Source organism: Passer domesticus, chromosome 5 (genome assembly GCF_036417665.1).
Source record: "Passer domesticus isolate bPasDom1 chromosome 5, bPasDom1.hap1, whole genome shotgun sequence".
In the NCBI taxonomy this organism is placed as follows: Eukaryota; Metazoa; Chordata; class Aves; order Passeriformes; family Passeridae; genus Passer; species Passer domesticus.
The window spans coordinates 31,378,859-31,399,714 of record NC_087478.1 but is presented as its reverse complement, the minus strand read 5'-3'; the positions used below and the strand labels follow the sequence as shown (position 1 = coordinate 31,399,714).

Genomic DNA, 20,856 nt, shown 5'->3' with positions numbered 1-20,856 from the left:
AGATGGGGCTCTGAGCAACCTGGGATAGTGGGAGGTGTCCTTGCCCCTGGCAGGGGGGTTCATGATCTTCCAACCTAAAGCATTCCACATTTCTATGATTACTGCAGATACTCAAGCTTCCTCTAACCCACGAGTGCTGTGTACTGCTGATGGGCTTCAGATCCTAAGTGTGGACATTTGTTGTGAATTGGGTCTAATAATGTGCACCTGTAAGCAATGCTCATCAACTCACTGCTGTACGTCCAGTCTCAGCTGAATGGAGTATGTTTGCATTGTACTGCAACTGCAGGACACTTCAGATGAAATGGGTGGATGGTAAGTCACAGCAGTTCATATTAGACAATTCACATTACCCACAGAAGTGCTCTTGTGCAGCATGCACTCCAGAACTAGACAGTATCAGTACACAAGTGAGTCCTACTTAGCTGTACAGCCTTTGAATTCCTGCATGAGAATGACCCCACGTGTCATGCTGTGGTCAGACAGAAGTGGCTACTACACCCTTTGGTATGGCAGTGGTGTGTGTGCAGTCCTGCTGCTGAGCAGAACATACTGGAGGGAGCTGCACACACACAAGAAGCGGAATGGATCCCTTTGGCTACATCTAGCAACAAAAAAGCATTGAAACTGTTTATGGTACACATAGTCCCATAAGCATGCAGTACTACACTTCTGCCATCTTTTGGCATTGACGAGTTTCAGCAGATTTTGAGGAATCTGATAAGCTACAGGCAGGTTCATATCTAAGGCCCAGTGTTCTGAACATGCAGCTGTAACTACATAAGGTAATGAAAAAGCAGAAACACAGAAAGGTATGGCCCAAGAGTAAAACCAAATGAAATAAAGTAATTTTGATATCTGAAGTTAAAGATGAAATATATTGCTATCAAATATTTTCAACAAAGAGTTCTCTATTTTCACCTTGAAATACACATTTTTATTCCACAGTCTTTAGCTTTATGGTCACTTTGTTGGAAATGAAATGTCAACCAAGTAAACAGTTCACATTTTCAAAACAAGCACTTACCAGAATATGCGAAACCTGGCAATTTTGTCATGATATTTTTCTGTTTTAGTCTCCCAAATAAATTACCCTGTACCACACAGCCTCTATTCTCTTTTCTTCAAACACAATTGATTTTCTTATATTGGATTTTACCAAATTCACATGCTCAAAGATATTATCCTTAAAATTTTTTACCAGGTCACACAGCAACACAGAAATCGTAAAAATAGTAACAAAATTGTTGTCATCGTTGTACCATCCTGTTTCATCAACAACCTCTCTGAAAATCATTAAAGATGGAGGGCCAAATGTAGCTCTTGGCCAAGCTTAGAGCAATTCCACTGACTTTAAAAGGAATGCATCTGTCCTGTGAGGTTACTTTTAAATAAAAGCTGCCTCAGGTTAATGGAAATTAAGCTGTCATCTATTCTATATTTTCAAAGGGGACAATTTATCCTTTATCACTGGGCAAAAATGAATTTTCCAAAGTATTAATGAATTTTTGTCTCATCCACGCTTTGAAGTTTTGATACCATTCTAAAAGCTTTTTTCTTCTTTGAATCTTTTCTTGTAAGCTCATTTTTTTTTCTTTCTCTAGAATAGCAGGAAGCTCTTTCCAGTTTTTAATAAAGATAAATGGAGCCCCCATGGTTTTTAATAATTGCAATGGAGCACTGTGGTAGACTGATGAATTTCCGCAATCACCCGGTGTCATTACATCTTCTATAACGGGCAGAGATCCATATGAACAAGCTTCATAAATTCTGTAGCATTCTGTATTTATTCCCACTGGGCACAATGTCAAATCACTCTGCAGCAAGGCATCTTGATAGTTCTTGAAACTTTCATTTGTTTCTTGAGGCTGCCACCTAGGAAAGTAAAAAGGGTGAAAATTAATATTTTCCTCACAGGCACAGCAATGAAAAAATAGAGATATGCTTTAATTTCTATAATTTATAAAACTGAAAATGCCATCAATGTAAAAATTTTATATTACACACACAGTCAATTGACTTTTACTTTTAGTCTTAACTGCTCTTAAAAGTCTTCTAAAAATTTATTGAAAATGTCACTGTTAAAAATAGATTGTAATATGTGGCCCTTTTTGGAAATTATTAATACTTAAAAGTGCAAGAAACAAATTGAAATGCCACTCCAAATCTTCTGCATGACTTGGATGATGCATATGTCAATTTACTTCACAGCACAGTTTAGAAACAGACAAAAAGGGAGACACTCAATGGACTTAATAACTTTTTTTGGCCTCAAAAGAGGTTTGCTCTTCAAAAGCTAGGCTGCAGAGCAATTGGTTTAACCTGAATTCATCTACTTGAAGTGCCTCAAGACGTCTGGGAGATAAGAGTCTATGTCACAGATACAATCTGTCTCCTGAGACTCTTCATCAGGGCAGCTAAGGTCTACCTAAGCACCACTGTGCCTGCTATCCAACATTTTATAGGTGCTGCTTTTCAAAATTAAGAAATACAATCAGAACCCTACTCTTGTTAGTCAAAAAACAACTGTGCCGTACAGATTAAATCCACTCCCATGTGGAACACAAAAAAATATGTCTGTCTTCTTTCTTCTGCTAAAGACATTAAACTCCACAAAATACAAGACAAGTGTTTCTTCTCATAATCAAATATTTGTAAGAAAAAAGCAGATGGTCTTTGATGCTTCTATATAGAGGAGACTTTTCTATACTAGATTTAAAAATATGCGTTATGTAAAAGATATCAGAAATGCTGTTATGTTATGATGACCTAAACAAAGAGTCTCTGCACTATTCTCTGACTTAATGACTAATTACCTTTATTTGTATTATTTTTTAATACTCAAGAAAAGATTGGTAATAATGAACCAGGCAAAAAACTCTGAATGTTTTCATGAAGGAAATTAAAGTCTTACTGTTCTCTGGCTGCAATCCAGCAAAGTTTGTCAAGCCCATCCTGTTTCAGAATTTCAATTAGGGTTTCTCTAGAAGAATTCTTATAAACTGTTCCTAAGAAATTACATAGATATGATCTTGGATCATGCAGCATTGACCAGCTGGGTTCCACAACTGGAAAATTTCTGTAGCTGAAAAAACAATGTGCAAGTTAGACAACCATATAAAGGAAAACATCTTGCAGCATTTAATTTTCAGTGCATCATATCTTAAGACCAAAACCACCTATTTATTGCCAATCCACATCTATAAAGACAGACCCGTAAGTAAACCAATTCACATCCTGTCCCAAAAGTATGTCTTCATTCCCTCTAATCCCATCAGTCACTGCACAAAGTTTCCAAAATACTTACATCTTCTTTCAATATCAGAAATATTAAATGTACATATTACAGAATGCCCTTGACTAACATGCTTCTCCAAAGAAGCTGTTCTTGATGCAACTACAAGTTTGGACTGAAATGGCCAGTCTCATGGTAACTATGGCATTTAAGCCTCACCTACCTTAATCTCTGGATATTCTCCTCTACTGAAAATAGCACTGGTAACCTCTCAAAGCAAAACCTCACTTTGATCTGAGTGAACTCAATAATGTAATCTCTTGGGTACTAAATAGCTTGTTGTACATTATTTGATGGAGCAGTCCTTTCGTCACTCTTCTCCTGCATGATGAATGTTAATTCACATAGTTTCTAATAAGCACTTGCCCCTTCATGACAAATATTTTTGCAACATTCCACATCTTAATTTTCCCTCTTTACATGGAAAATCCAGCAAACTTTCATGCCTTTAACCTGTTTTTTACAGCCATTGTATGCAAGGGCTGGAAACCCCATTTTGATACCAAATTTATCTTCCTCCACCCAGCTTTGCACCCTAATTTATTGTTCTAAGTGTTGCTGCTTTCTCTTAACTGTCACCTTAATCTCTGCATCTCAAAACTCAACTTCATTCCCCTTAGGAACTTCCAATACCATCAATTCTTTGACACCATCAATAATCCAAATTTAGCATGCATCAGAGACACTGTGAACAAGTTCAAGCTGTATATAAAAAGCTCTATACAATTTTCCAGCTTGTTGAGCAAACTGGATCAATAAAGGATAATGAATTCAAATTCAACACAAGGTATGAAAATAATCCTGTACTCCTTTTAGCTTGTTACCCTGGACAGTAGCTAAACTATGATCAACACTGCTAACGAGAAGTAAAAATACATCTAGCTGAACCAAGCCTTTATTTACTCCATATAAATAGTTTCAGCAGTTAAGTATAACAAAAATTTTTGTTTAAACAAGCAGTTAAGCCAGCTTACACTGTGACATTGGAGTATAACAACTCCAAATGGGAAGCCTTTTGAGCATAATCGGTATTTAAAAAAGTACTCTTTCCTTTTCTGAACAAATAGTACCTGCAACTTTATTACTTAAGTATCTTTTGAGTCTCCACACCACTGGTACGTATTACATCAGCAGTTATGATAAATCTCAAGAGCAAATCTACTGAAGAAAGAATAAACAGAAAACCTCAGGAGACACAGGTTCATTTTCTTAGTTTCCTAAACACTAGTACCCTTTTCCTAAACTAGTACCCTTTTCCTGTTATCATTTTTATTGTTAAATATAACTTTCAAAGACTTCAATGCCTGATTTAGAATGAACATGATTTAGAATGCATTACAGGATCACGTTCTACAATTTACTTCTTAAAATTGTTTTGGGCATGAGCAGTTACAGTCATATTTTCCACACCTCACACACAACAATTAATTAATCAATTGCAACTTCTGTCTATAGCACTTACGTAGCTACTCCCAAAGGCCACTGGAAAATATCTTCTTCATTTACGAACGCATAGTCATATGTAACAAAGAGCAGCGTTACAAATCCCCCGTTTCGTTTCAGGTATGGCTGAATCCACGCGTTGTTGCACTGCTCGTTGCCGAGCAGCACCACTGCCACGTGCTGGATTTTGCGGGTCTCCATCAGGGTCTGTGCGTAGTGCAGCCACTGCGTGGCGTAGGCGATCTTCGCCGGCTCCCTCCCGTTCAGCACCAGCACCACGTGCTCCGCTTCCACCGAGAAGTAGCCGGGAACTACAGACGGGCCAGTGAGGAAGCTGAGAACACCAAAATACAACACCAAACTAAGTAAGACTTTGTAAGACAAATTATTGACCTCAATCCTCTAGCTAGTCTTACTACACTGCAATCCAGAGATGATTTTTTTCTTCAACAAAGTAAATGCAATATACTGCAAAATTAATGTGCAACTACAACCACTTCTGCTTTTAGTATGTACTGCTTAGCATAGGAGTAAAGCTGCTTTCATTTTTATTCAGGAAAAAGGCGACTGACTTAAATAAGGTATTTTGTCAATAAATCAGAACTAGTACAATACTCAAACCTCAAAATGTGTGTCAGTCAACCACCTTTCAAAAAAGGGTGCACTTTGATGTTCACTAAATGTTAAATATTTTCTTAATTCCAGTAATAGCCAATGAATGCTGTATTAGAACAAGAGAACCCCTCACAAAAAGCTGAAGACTATACAAAATTTGGTATCATTAAGAGTGACAATTAGATAGTCTTGCATTCTACTTTTTTCAGTATTTTGGTTAAGTTTCTACTGATCTCAAGAAACACCTGTGTACTGTAAACTTAGGTTGGCTGTATGACCCAGGTCAAACTTGAGGCTCTGATACAAAGTAGTAAGCACAAACATTTTAGTTACAAAATGGCATTTCTAGATCTTGAACAATGTATGTAACAGAAGAATTTCAGTTCATGTAGCAAAATCATTAAATCTTTACTCATTTGCAAATATGTGACAAAAGCCATTTATGACCTGCAATGAAACACACCAGCATTTGCCAGCTCCTGCTCTTCAGTTACCTGGTATGTTAACAGATTATTGACTGAATGCAAAGAAGTAGCAGTTACACAGCCTGGGAGAAAGTGGAGGGGGGAAAACAGTATTTTTTTTTTTAATAACAGTCAGTTAAGTGATAATTTTCTAGGTCTGCTGCATTACTAGTTTTTCAGCTACCAGCAAAACTTAATTTAGAGTGAGCATGAGTTTTAACTCATGAACTGCTGAGACTGACAGATAGTTTTAGTTCAAATATACTTACTGAGGAAAAAACTCTCACAACAAAAAATGTAAAAACTACTCCAGTGAAGTTATCTGAAGCAGACTGACCTTAGACAAATGTATTTTAAACCTGAGTTAAGCCAACATGCTTCTGGCTTGGTGGGAGTGATGTATTTTGGAGTCAAGATTCGCAAGACTCAGAACTTGGAATCAAGACTTCTAATACATTAAACGTTAAGTCAGATCAAGACTTAAGTCCAAAGTTTAACAGACAATGAAAACAGAATCACTGGGATTCCTAAGCAAGAATATCTTGAGCTTTGGAATACCTAAAATAGGGACTAAATATGTACATGGTTCAGTGATCACCTTGCAAAAAGACTTGGGGAAAAAGGGTTTTTTCTATGACACAGCACTTTGAGGGTAACAGCTTTATAGCAATAACAAGATGTACAGGTTAGAAAGCAATGACCTGTGTTGTAGGAAGATATGTAGTTAAACAGCATAAAATTACAGTGGGGGAAAAAAAAAAGTAATATGGTGCAAGTCTCATAAACCCCATACTTTAATAATTAAAACACCATGCTAAGGTTTGCTATTAACTCCCAATCAGAATGCAGCTGGGATTGGGAAATGGAAGAGACACTATAGAGGCTGCTAAATTGAGGGAGTACTCCTAAGAGTAGTAACTACTCACATGAAGGCTAGATCAAAGATAATATGGGAAGATTACATTTTTTGGACTAAATACGTGATTTGCTTTCTACAAAGTCCTTGTTTTTCCTTACTAGTGATAGATAGTCATACAAAAATCTGCTATTTTAGACTGGGTCTTACAGTGCCCACTCTGAAGGTGTTGAGACAGCTATTTTGTAACAGCAAGGATTAAATTTAATGCTTGCATCAAGAGAGATCATAATAAATACATCCAGCATAGACATATTTCATATGCAAAAAAGTAATTACATAAAAATAAGAAAATCAAGAAAAGAACTTGGAAAGGAGCAGTCCAAATCACAAGAAGTTTTTGAGGAGTTTGCAGACTGTTCAAAAACACTGTATAAGAAGCCTAGGCATGCCGTGTGCTTCAATCCAAAAAGTAAACAACACAGACTCCCCAATCCCATATGGCTTAACAGAAAAGTATGGAGATTGTCACACCTAACTTATCTATTTCAGCAAGAAATACAAGGTTGAACACTGTACATATTATATCAAATGGAGGATTTGAACCTGGATGGCATTCACTTGAGAGTTCTGAAGGAACACAAACACAGAATTGAAGAACTGCCGGCAGAGGTGTCATTATGAAGAGACACTATGCTTGGTAAGTGGTTCACCATCCTTTGCAGACTCCCATCTACAAAAATAACTTGAAAGGACTCTGGAGAACAGTCAGTACACTCAGAACAGAACACTCTTCCTCTCTGGAAGAGTCTGTAATAAACAGTAAGATCACTGAATCTTATCAATAGGTAAGACACTGATCACATATATGGATAAGCACTGCTGTGAATGAGTTCATGCTGTTTCACTAATCTGATGAAGATCTATGAGCATGTCAATAAGAACACAGATAAAGAGGATCCAGTGGACATAGTGTTTTTGGATTTTCAAAAAGTTTCACTACAGGGTCTTATTAAAACTAAATTGCCAGAAGCTATCCCAGGTGGAATCCTCTGATAGATAGAAACCTGTCCTAGTTGACGGAGGCAAGGCAGCACTGAATAAAATAGAGAGGGTGTGACTTGGGGGAAATAGAAATTTAGGAAAGCTCTTGCCAAATAAGAGGTAAGAAGTTTGGCACTCTGTGCTCTACAACATCTTCCTAGATGACAGGAGAGAAGGGTGTGAATTGCTTCAAGCCAAAGAAAGTGTTAAATCCTGCTCTTTTGTATGAATGTGCCAAGATGGTACTAAAATCCACAGCTATAAAGTTCCTTCTCCACTCCCGTTTTTAAATAAACATCACTGCATTTTACGGAGAAGACAATACTTTATGTATTTTTAGGCAACTTCTTTGATGAAAACATGTACCCATCAAAATCTATATTAGAGGTGTTTATTCTCATCATAAATATATAGAATGGGCTTATTCATGCAACTGTGTTCAAGTGGTATTTTGGCATTTTTGTATCTTTAGATTTGGTATTCTTTACGAACATTCTTTACAAACGTCTATTGTTTAACAATCATTAGACTTAACACAGAGAACTGCAGAGCAGCACATATTCTCCAAATATGTCACCTCAGCTAGTTCCCTCTAGCCTCATCTAGTAATCAAAAGACAATTTACCTCAGCCAGGCAGTAAAGTAAACAATTCTAGAAAATCTTACAACCAGTGAGAAGCCAAAAATCACATAATTCTTCTCCACAACATGAACTAGTATTTCCAAATAGAGTAAAAAGTAGGTATTTCACAGGCCTAGTTGTTAAAATAACAGTTATATTTCATATTTTCTATACTTTGCACAACGAGTTTCTACTAGCTCGTCAAAAGTTAACCTTTGTTATGTTGGTACTAAAGTTTTATATTTTTATAGGATCTAGCATCCAAGTTGAAATTAAAACAGGGACTCTATTATCCCTGGTTCATCTAGACATCACAAGAGGATATTTAAATGCAAGTATAGAAGTCTTTGAGAGATGCATACCCTAAGGAAATAAGTGAGGTTATTAACCATCTGAAACAGGCACACTAGAAAGAAAATAACCATAATCTGTCAAGTGACAGACTCATTAAGCATAGCAAATTATTTTCATATTATAAATGTGGAAAGCAAGAGCTTGAAGAAATTCTCATGTCAATACCAGGAAGATAACCTATCATGCCACAGTATCATGGATTTTTATAGATTCTAAGATTTTAACTCTGGAAACAACAAAGTCTTTTGCCACTAAAACCACACTGTAGGCAATGGTCCAATACTCAAAGAAAGGACTGTATCCTTTCTCTATATTTGTGAATTGAAAGCTCTATTGCTCTGTCAAGGCGACTACCAACATGCAGTAGCATCAGTCATAGTTGATTCTCTAAACTTATAGGACCATCTTTTATTTGCAGACAAGGAATATAGTTTTTTTTTGTTAAAGAGTACATAAATTCATCTATTTCTTCTGGAAAGACTCTATGGCTTATATCATGTTCACTGTTAGATACTTTGATAAACAATTCAAAATTATTTTAAAAAGTTTTGTGATCACTTAAAACCTCCTTTCAATTCACAATCACATGTGTGCTTCAATCACTACCTTCAAATATTTCAGCCAGAACCTCATCTTCTGCAAGTTAAAAATGGCCTTCTGAAGCAACAGGTTTCAGAAGTTAAACTCAATTGTGTAATTTATGTATTAAAAGAAAACTTTTTTAACAGGTGGGTCCTGGTGCAAGTGACTAAATGTTGCAGGAGACCTACTTCTGCAGACTGGCTAACCAGCCAAAGAGACAAAAATATCCTTCAGCTTTCACTGTATCTTCACAGAAAGCATTAAAATGGTATTAAATAGGGACTCAGAGAAAAGCTCTATATCATTCACTGCATAATATAAAACATTTGACAACAGTCTTAAAGCATACAAAATCACAACTCAAACACCACTGTTAAAGCAAACAGTGCTTTAAGCGTAATCTTCCTTTCCACACAAAATTTTGGTTTTCAAATCAAGTACCTAACCAGAAGCTAGGTCTCACAGACAGCCTTTGTTATAAACAAATTATGGTTTTGACACATTCCTATTTAGGAACGAATGAGCCAAGCCCCTTTCCCCTGAATACAGCAGAAACCAAACAGCAGGAGACATCTTCCTGCCTCACACACGCATGTGGTGCATGCATGCTTGATCTCATCAACTCTGAGCCCCCAAGCCCAGCTCTCTGCAATGTTCTCGGGGTTGCATCCTGACCCTGCCACTGGGGTCTCTTGGCTGCTCCTTCTGTCAGCATTGGTAAGGTTTTCAGTATTGTTTTAAATAACACAAACTATCATAAACCAGCTTAAATTGCTCCCTAGTTTTTTATTTTTTAACAGCGACATGTTTGGTCTAGAATAGGTTAGATTTATCAAGTATGTGTTTCCATGTATAAATAATAATTTTGAATGAGAAGCTGTGTGCATATTCCACAGTTATCAAAACATTACAAAATTAAACTACTTGCAACTGTATTAACCACAACTTTGAGACAGGCAAAATCATGCCTGAGCAGTGCATAATTTAGTTTACCTTTCCAATTTTGGATTATTTGTTAAAGTTGACACAATCGAAATCAACATCATGAACAATACCTGAAGTATGTTTTCCCTGCATTTTGGCTTCCTTCTCTCCACTGTGCAATCACATCAGCTGGCTCAAGGTGCCCTCCAAAAATATGTTGCCAAAGGTAAAGACCTACATAGATGAAGACACGATGGAGAATTCAAATGAACAGATCTTGCCTACTCTATGCTCCTAAAAAAATTATTTCTGGAAAATGAAAAACCATCACAACATAAGAACTTGGGAAAGAAATGTCAGACCTTCTTGCATAATATGACTTAGAATTAGTTAAGATTATTTTTTCCCACACTGGTATTTAAAAAGATTCTTTGGCTGACAAAATATCAGCAGATGAAGATATACACTACTGCTTCTGTTAGCAACTCTTTCCAGCACACACACCACTAAAAATGAGCAAATATTAATTGGAACTTTAAGGACAAGCACATTTCCCTTAAGCTTTTGTGAAATGCACCAATTTTTATGATGGTAATATACCAGACAATATACCTATGGGCTCTAAAATGCTACATGAAAGTTCAACTGTAAGCCTGGCATTTACAAAAAAGCTAAACTAAGAACAGTGATATGTCTTCAGCAGTAGTTAAAGAGGTTGAGAAGACCTTGGCTCCCAGTTTGTGTAGAGGGGAAACTCAGTATCTTCCACAAAGGAAGAATTTCCCAGTTCATCAGTGGCAGTAGTACTACAGTACACTACAATACAGAAAATGCTTTATTTCTCACTATGTGATGCTTTATTTCATCAAGCATAAAGGTGACAAAAATAAATAATCTACTTAGGCATGTAAGAGGCCTCTCCTTGTGTCAGACCATAAACCAGACTGGATTACCAAAGTAACTGTGTTTCTTTGCCATCTAAGACATTTTCCTTGACAGATGCACAAAAACAGCCTTGAAAGGAACGGATACAAAGAAACTGATACAGACTGTTCAACTACTCTTACACTGCTATGAGTTTGAGTAACAGCTAGCACTTCCCTAATACTCCTCATGTTCAGACAGACATACTATTGAATCACACACATACATTTCAGTCATCAGGAAACCCATAAAAGTGCTATATCAGAAAGGTTATATATAGACCAATATGCATTGACTACATCTGCTTACCAATTGCTGCTTTGCCCCAAATCTGTACTCTAAGACTGGTCTGCTCTAGGTGAGACCTCGCATATTTTATCATCTTAAGATTAGCTTCATATCTCTGCTGCGAAGCAGCCAGCTCGTTTTTCTCATCCGCATCCCACGGATTCCACTCTTCATTTCCCAAGGCAACATGATCTGTGAAACCTAAAAGCGTGATTTACATTTTAAAAAAATAATTAAAAAATCAGATAAAATTCACAACTTTAGGAAAACTGATTTTCTCAAATTAGTAATTTCTCGCGGCACCTGGCAGCCCTGCGCCGGGCTGACCACCACCGCAGCCGTGTTCCTCCTCCCCGCCGGGCCGCGCGGTGCCCGCCAAGGCCCAGCGGAGCGGGCCGCAGCCAGCGCAGGCCCGGCGGGGAGCGGAGAGGCGCCGGCCCCGCTCTCCTTCAGAGGCCGCCACCAGGCCCCGCCCGCCGGGCCGGCCCCGCACCAAGCCCGCCGCCCCTGCCCCGCCGCGGTGCCGCCGGCCGCGGGCAGGCCGGGCAGGGCGGCTCGGAGCGGCCCCGCCACCGCGCTCACCTCGCGGGCCGCGGCGGTCCCGGTGCGAGCGAGAGGCGGCCGGGCGGCGCGGGCGCAGGAACACGGTGTAGGCCGCGTAGAGGGAGAAGAGGCCGTACGCGACGATCAGGGCGGAGCAGAGCCGCCTGCGAGCGCCCCGCATCCCGCCCGGCGCGGGCGGAAGGCCCGGCGGGGGGCGCCGGGAGGCGGCGGCGGGAGCAGACTCCGCCCGCCCGGCCGGGCTGCGTCCCGGGCCGCCGGGGAGGCTCGGAGCCGCCGCTGCCATGAGCTGCCCCCGGCCGCAGCCCCGCGGGCGCTGCCCGCACAGATGTGCGGTGCCGGGTAACCGGGTTCTAAACGGAGAGATGAACAGTCCGGTTATGGGAATTTTATTATAATGGGAAGGCTTGGATAGAGCAGAGTGACTCACGTTCCACAGAGAGATAGAAAGACTATCCACGAATCGTTCTTAAGGCTTGGTGCTACAGCTTCTGTAAAGCCTCTAACAGCCTGTAGACAAAGACCATGACCCTAATTGTAGCCAAAAGCACAGTGCCCTTCATGTACCAAAAGGAGAAAGAGTCTAGAACAGTATAAATTGTAGTGCACTGCACGACCCCACAGCCTCCTCTGGGTCTTGATCAATTTTTTACCCTTATGAACACTAAACCTTGCTCTGACCCCGACCTAAAATTAATTCAATAGACCACTGCTTGTTTCCAACTGAAATGTAACTACTTGTCTTAAAAGGCCTTCTGAAACAGGCCTGCAGTTAGCCTACTGCCAAATCCTTACTCTAATTTGATTCCTTTTGCACTGCTGAACTATGAGTCTAGCCTGATGACGCACAGCGGCAGCAATGACACAATTGTTGGGGTGGGAAGGGACCTTCAGGATCATTGAGTTCCAGCCCCTCCTGCTGCAGGCAACAATACTGATACCCCCCACCAGACCAGGTTGCTCAAAACCCTGGTTCACTTCCAAGAATGGGACATTCTCTATCTTACCACACTCATAACGAGCACTGCCTGTGTCATGACACTACTAGCCCTGGTAAAAAGTTTTTTCTGTCTTTCTTTTAAGCTGCTTTTATTATTGAAACGACACATTAAAACCCTACATATAATACAAATAACAGTTGTCAATGTTACTGGTAATCTGTTGCAAAACTGCAGGTCAATACACCTATTCCTGTTAGGCTTCATGGCCACTTTGATTGCCTATAGTGATTTATGATTTTAGAAAAGAAATGCCCCTCATAAGTGCTTTCGAAATAAAGACTGAGTTTCTCTTGCCTTTCTAGCTTAGTGCATCCATGTGAATGCACAATGAAGTGGTGCAGTCACAAACTTTGGGAAGACCAGCAACATGATATCTGTAGTGGTCAATATTAAAATAAACTATTATCAGTTTTAACTGCAGTATGTTTTCTAGATTATATCAGTAACAGTATCTGTGTGCTGAGTTGCTAAAATTTAAGGAAAATCTTTGTGTGAATACTTTAATGTAAAACAGAATATGATAATAAAAGTATGATAAACATAGAACCAAGGGGCAATAAGATGGTAGTAGAAATTAATTACAAAGGGCAAAGAAAAATGAAAAATGTTAATAATTTGGAAACAGGCTGCCTATTGCACAACTTCACTGCTTTGGATGACAGTTAGAAAGGTCTCCTTCCCACAGAGAAGCAGTTTTATTTCTTATAAAAATGACAGAAGAGACTTGAATGAAAAGGTCAAGAAGGATTAATCTGAGAAGAGTTTGAATTATAGACTGTCTCAAAATAGTGTCTTAAAAGTCTGCTTTTGATTGTGTGCATTTCAATAAGAAATGAAAAAGTAAATGTGATTTGGAATAGTGATTATTCACAACACTGATGATGAAGTAGTCTTATTTATAGCAGAGAAGAAAGGTATACTAATCAAAGTGAGGTAAACAGGAAATATCAATCAAAGTCATAGAACAACTGTAGTAAATGACAATGCCTGATCATTTGGAAAGAAATCTAAATCCAGAATTGAAAATGTATGACAAGGAAGAGGATATACTTTCGAGCATAGCATCATTATCTTATATTTCCTCCCCTTATTAACTCGTTGTACATTTTGCATGCTGCATTGGCTCAGTTCATGGGCAAAACATGATGTAAAAAGTTCTACATAATGTAAATAAAAAGAGACAAATTTTATAGAATTTTATATTTTCCAGCCAGTTCAGGACAGACTCAAATAAATGTTTTTCCTCTAATGCAAACTCAAATCACATAGAAGCAAGTGGGAATAAAGAGTATAATATTAAGAATGTACTGAGGGGTAGTGTGTTTATGTGTGAGGGGCTGGGCTTAACAAAATGCCTACATGAATTAAGATCTTGGAGTAGGAGCTTTATCTAGGGATTATGGGAGTAGAATTTACAGAAACATGAAATCAGAAGAACATCTTAACCATGGTATTCCCTGAAATCATGGAAAAACGCAAGCAGATACCAAATTTAGGAAATGCCTGAATTTCGTGCACAGCACCTGTAGGGGCCTGCAAAGCCTAGCAAGTACTCCTTCCTAGCACGCTATAACAAATCTCTGATTTGTTGTGGCAGACTAAAAGCCAAGTGTTATGTCACAAGAAGGGAGGAGAGATCAAAAGGATCAGTGATGTCTCAGACCTGTGTCAAACACAAGATCATTGTAGGTCTAGATGGCATTGAGAAGCAGACATGCCCTGCAGCGTAGGAGAGGGTGAAAAGTCCAACGGCCATGGCTAATGAGACTTGGAAAAATCCTAAACCCAGATCTGATCAGGAGCCAAATCAGGAGGCTTAGATTCTTTCTTAGCTCTGACAGCTTGCTGTTGGATCTTCTGGCAGATTATCTTGTCTCCTGGGGCTCCAACTGACCCCTTGTAAAATGTACAAAACTGAGCTTATTGGACTGTTAGGAATCATAGCTGATACAAAATAGTTGAAGTTTTCTTTGAATGAAAGTTACTCAGTAAATTAAGCTTTACAAGTTCTTTTCAGTATAAGGCATCATAAATTAGGAGACAGTTTAAAAATTTATCATCAGGTTCAATAACAGTTTAGAGATAGGAAAAAATAGACAAGAACACAGAAATGTCAAGTACCTTCAACAAGTGTCTATTCTCTTCAAGAAATCTTTACAACAAATGAAAATTAACCTGGAGTTTCAAAATTAACTGAGTGCTGCTGAAGTCCTAAATCAAAATACATTCTGCTGTACATCACGTAGATTGAGTAAGCAACTGAGAAAATAAGGGTTTTTTCTTATGAAAAGTATTCTTTTTCTGTACATATTATGATAAAAGCAGAATTTCCTTGTTTTTACTACTCATGACTGCCCACAGTATATTACTCTTCAGTCTCTGTTTTTCCCAACAAAATTCTTGCAGAATTTCTTGTCTTATCTTGGTCTCTGTTGACTTTTGGGTTAGAATTGCAGATGTCGCTGGGAAGTTTTAAAAAGCTGTATTGCTCGACATGTGACGTAGGCAGATCTGAACAAGGTTTTAAAGCAGAGTTAGGAATGAAAGAAAGCACCAGTTAGACATCTAACTAGAACAAAGACAATTGTTGCCAGAATCCCTGCAGAACAGTATTGAGCTTCAGTTGCTCTATTGGTCCTGTCCTCATTAATTATGAAGTTTACAGGGGTTTCTTCTGCCACCTGCACAGTGTTGTAGGCAGCCACTGTTACAATTCCTCTACAAAAGCCTGCGTCTTCCCATAAGGCTGCACCATAGAAGGCTGAATGAAAATGAGAAGTCTGCAGTAGACAATTAAAGCTGGGAAGCTGGCGAGGTTGCAGATCGCAGTGCCCATTCCTAGCCTTTGGCAGAAGTGCTCTTGTCATGAGAGGTAACAGTCTTTGAGGCTCCTTACTGCTTGATTAATAGAAGTGCTCCTTTCTACTGACTCTGGTTTGTAGGAGTGAACCCTGACATCATCCTTCAGGCAGAACAAGGCTCAAGTTGATTTCATTTTTACCTGAAACTAATTGCAGTGGCTGAATTGTCACTTCAACAGGATTTTGCTTGAGGCAGCGAGGCAAGGAACTTCTGGTGGGTTAAAAAATTAAAGGGAGTAAGCTCTTGTGTTTTGGTACAGATGGATCAATAAGACAGTGTTCACCTGTAGCCTTCTAGTTCATAGTTTAGGTGAGGACAGTCTTCCTGAGAAGGTAATACACTGCAGGAGCATCAGAATGAAGTAATTTTTCAGCCTAATGAAGTGACAAAACCAACTGCCATTCTTAATTCTATATCACTGTCACATTCAAGACGTATCTATCTGTAGAAATTTTTAGTTAACAAAGGGTAATCTTCCCGTGTGTTACATTTAGAGCTTCTCCAGGCTGAAGTCTTTACTGGTAACTATTCTATTCCATTATATTCTATTCTGTCAAAGCATAAGGCCTCTCTGAACACTGTGTCTCTTCCTGAGACACAGAAAGAAAGGACTCCTAGGTGCTATTTTCTAGACTGTTTCACCTCTTACAAATTTTTTAGTATCTGTGTCAGGACTGGCTTAGACCTTTCCATCAACCAAAATGGGTTTGATGTAAGCCATGCCTAGATCTTCAATGTTTTCATGGTATATATGATTTCATTGTGGATAGATGGGATTATAGTATCTCCTCACCCCATTCTTACTGAGTAACATAAAGACATATTTTTATGTCACGGTCATCTAACAGATTCAAAGGGAAAGAATTTATTCTTACAGGAAGAACTGCAGTATTATACAGTATTACATAGTATTATGAACTGCAGGTGTTATACTAGCAGAAATTTGGGCTATATTTAAAAATAAAATTATATTAGCATTTCACACTCTGGTGTGACTCATCTAAGTTTCTGTATCATGGGGAAGAAAGTATAATTTAAAATCTGCAGTGCTAAATGAGGTGTTTACAGTGCAATTTAATAATCACTTGACACTGAAATTATTTAAAAAATAATTTCTGGAAGGCAAGCAACATAATCTCTCATGGAGGAATTCTAGTGCTGTAGTTTCTGTTTCCCTCTGGTGCAGAAACAGCTCTAGTTCTGCACTTGATCAGACTGTTTTCAGTGATATTTGGGTATAGGCCTCATTTAAATGGGAGTTACATGGTTGATAAGGAAGGCACTTGGCAGGTGCAGCAGTGAGTGACCTGTCTGAACAGTTCATGTGAGCTGCAGTTCATTTGCTGCCTCTGTCTGGGGATTTATCAGTAGACAGAGCTGGTATGTATGAAAGATGTTCAGGCTCAAAGATTTATAGGCTGGGTATCATGGTGGGGTTTTTTTTGTTTGTTTGTTTGGTTTTTTTTGTTTTGGTTTTTGTTTTTTTGTTTGTTTGTTTGTTTTTGTTTTTTGTTTTTTGGGTTTTTTTTAATCTGTAGTGATAGAACAGAAGGAAACGCTCTGAGATGAACCAAAAGAAGCTTCTATTCTTCCTTAAGCATCTTCACTCTTCTTAAGTATCTTCACTTCTCCATGATCTGTTTGGGTTTCATGTTAGTTGTCAACCTGAAGGCAGTTTAAGAGATTCCAGGTTAGTTCCAGCTGTCTAAGTCATGAGCAGATACACAAAATCAGTTACTTAATGCTTCTTAGCTGAGACACAGCTAATTTCAGCAGAAAAAAGATAATTCTTTGAAACCCTAATACATCCTTTTTTGTGATTGTGAGCATTTATACTCAGCTATTTATACCAGAATTACCTAAGGAAATGCAGCTGTGCCCTTCTTGTGTATGCAATCTCAATCAAATCCTTTGTGCCTATTTTATCTTCCTAATTTTTGTATTTTTTTTTCACTGCGAGACATGGAAATAATGGAAGCCCCAGGCTTTCTCAATATATCCCAGTAGGAAATGAGTTGAGAGAACTGCAAAACAAAGCTAACAATTAAAGCAGGAGCAAGTAGTATGATTTTATATTTAGAAGCCACCTTTTTATTTTTGAGCATATGATTTTTCCCATTTAGCTCTTTCATCCCACTGAAAGGTTTTATTTATATGGCAAACTCTTTTAGAGTCTTTGCATTGACAGTAGAAGACAATTAAAAATGCTTTTTAGCTTCAGAACTTCTACTGTTCTAAAATTAATTTACTCTTACTTTCAGAGATCCATGTGATTCTCTCATTATTGGCTATCTATGGCCTGCCATCTACTGTTGCTTCTAAAGTGGCTTACTTGGCCTTCAAGGCATCTGGCTGTGTGCTGAACTGAGAAATTGTGTGAATTGTACTTTGAAAGCCTGCTTGCAGCATGGTAATTTATTGCTTATTAGGATGGAATTTCAAGATATGTTATCTTTGCTTATCATCCTTTCAGATGTACTCTGCCACAAGGGAACAAATAAAGTGACTCCACCATTTATATTCCAAATGGCATCTATTTATTCAATCTCACAGCTCCCTAATGATTAAGTGAAGCTATTTAAATCAGAACAGAATGTTTCTCTTTTAATATGGGAGCTCTGCCTGTTCATCAGGTGGGCATGCTCTAAGAGAAGAACAAATCTGTTCTCCCATTGAAGCTGTTTAGATGTCCTGGCATGAAGAAGGTAGTGATTTTTTAACACTGCATCTTTTGTACTGGCCAGAGGTACCAGAATCTCTTTCCTCAAGTGTCTCATGGGTGCTGCTGTGAGACTTGTCACTCAAGTTTCACTGACAAGAAGATCTGATTGAATGAAGTCAGCCACCACTTTTCTAGAAGTTTGAGGACTTTTTGCTACATCTTAGTGACAGCATCTTTACAGGCTTCAGGAAGGAGTTAAATTGCAAGTATCCACATATGAATGATTTCAGTTTTCCTAAAGCTGAAGTCCAGTTTAGGTCTTCTGAGAATGTTCTGTGTATGGTCCAGAGTTAAATTCTAATCCACCACCTACTGTTATAAGAAGGTAAAATCCAACCCAGAATGTTGGCCCTGAGGAAGGACAGTCTCTGGTCATACCACTCTGAGGTGAACACAGCTCAGATATTCCAGTAGAGCCATTTCACTTTCTACAGGCAATGACTTACACAGCCAGCATGTAGCACCCACAAGGACAGGAATTCAGGAGTCACTCAGGAGTGAGTGTTTGTGCACTGATTTCTAATCCACTGAAAGGAGTTTATGTGTCAGTGTTGCAAACTTTAACATATGTTTGATATCCTTATTTTGTATTTCTGGTCCATATTTGATCCACCTGTATATATTTTCTCCATTCTAAAAAGCTTTCAGATGGACATGTTGACAGCTCACTGTGTAGGGCAGTGTATTGTTAAGACAAGGATGTTGCCTGTGGAGGTAGATATTGAAATACCCACATTTGCATACAGATTTATAAATATTGGTTACAGAGTTTGATTTCAGCTGTGTATGGGGGTTGCTGTGTCCAAATAGCTGACACTGGCAGTGCTTGCACTAATTAATAAAGGACATTTGCCATTATTTTGTTGGAGACTGTGACATTCTTGGTGAGAATATCCATAACCTCTGCTGGCTTGAGCAAATATTTAAGGAGAATGAGATTACATGCTGTCAGGTTCATGATGTCAGTGCCTCTAGTCTGGGGTGTCTACAGGGAAATGGTCTAGAGAGGAGACACAGGACCAACAATGCTTTCAAGTGACACTCAGATCAATCTGATACATTTAGGGAATTCTTCCAGTGCTTCCTGATTTGGAAGTCCTTAGAACTTCTGAGAATGATATAGCTGCAAATTTAGTAAAAGACCTGCTCAGTTGTTGTCATAAGAAGTTAAATTATCAAAACCCAAGAAAATTGAATAACAAATTTACAAGCTAGGTAGCCAAGATAGAAAGCAGAGGGAAAGAGGCTGTGTTCGCACTGAATCGCTTAAGACATCTTAATGAGTGTGACCAGGAATTTATTCTTATCTATTTAATGCCTTGTTTTTCTCCATGTTAAACCATTGTTCAGTAAAAGAAGAGGGAAAAACTCATCATCTAGTCAGTGTCTTGATCCCAATAACAGCATATCTGTTCTGCTTCTAGGGCATTATGACCTGCATTAGAGAAATCAGCAGCGTTAAGCATTGCTGCAACAGGAACAGCAGTTTCCTGAAGGTGACAGAGGCATGGCAGTATGGGGTCAGCTGAGTGTCCTTCACACATTGCTGGGACTGATTGTTCCCTTATATTCCAGTCAGCTTTAGAGCATTTTATAATCTTTATTTACAAGATAACAGTTCTTCATAAAAATTCATGCACCAATATAAAAATTATTTGAACTTTTCCATTATGATTAATGGTTTGGTTATATTTGTATTCAATAATATACATTTTTTTCAGAACTCTGTAGAGATTTTAATTTCAAATACAGTATCTCATGAACACCTCTTATATTTGTTCTAACAGTACAATTAGTAGAGAAGGGTTTATTTCTACTTTTTGTCTCTATGAAATTACTGAAGGAATACAGCTGATTAAACTTGAAATACTGAGTACAACCTGATGATGTTTTTTGTATATAAAATCCTTTTCTGCCACATTCTGTGTAAAAAAAATGAAATCCACCAGGTAATAAGACAGAAACAGAAAAAAGAGAAAAAGGAAAGAGAAAGAGGGACAGATATTTTTCTTAGCGTTACATTATGTTTTGTCTTTTGAGTGACTATAGTATGTGTTAGATTGTAAATTCTTGTCTGTGTTTCACATGACGTCTGTACAAAGATGTAATAGGATTAGCTTGTTTGTTGTATGAATCACAATATGCTTCATTTGATGTGGGGAAGACCCCATCTGAATAATTGCACAGCAATATGGCAGATGAATTTTAATGCAAATAAAGGCTATTAATACTTTCAGACTGAAAAAAGAAAGACTCTCTTTAACTAGAGATGCAGACTGATTGTCTCTGTATCGGTTGT

The 20,856-nt window shown here is 38.4% G+C and overlaps 1 protein-coding gene across 2 annotated transcripts; it reads right to left on the bottom strand.

Annotated features, from left to right (window-relative positions):
- Positions 1-914: 914 nt before the first annotated feature.
- RXYLT1 (ribitol xylosyltransferase 1) lies at positions 915-12,197 on the bottom strand. Of its 2 annotated transcripts, none has more exons than XM_064419368.1 (6): positions 11,994-12,197; positions 11,433-11,612; positions 10,331-10,433; positions 4,758-5,072; positions 2,915-3,085; positions 915-1,875 (listed from the first exon to the last, which is right to left on the bottom strand). In XM_064419368.1, the coding sequence occupies exons 1-6, from the start codon at positions 12,133-12,135 to the stop codon at positions 1,458-1,460; spliced, it is 1,329 nt and encodes a 442-aa protein (XP_064275438.1). In that variant the 5' UTR covers positions 12,136-12,197; the 3' UTR covers positions 915-1,457. The 2 variants fall into 2 exon arrangements, with proteins under 2 accessions (XP_064275438.1, XP_064275439.1); XM_064419369.1 differs by lacking the exon at positions 11,994-12,197 and adding an exon at positions 11,715-11,846.
- Between the last annotated feature and the right edge of the window lie 8,659 nt (positions 12,198-20,856).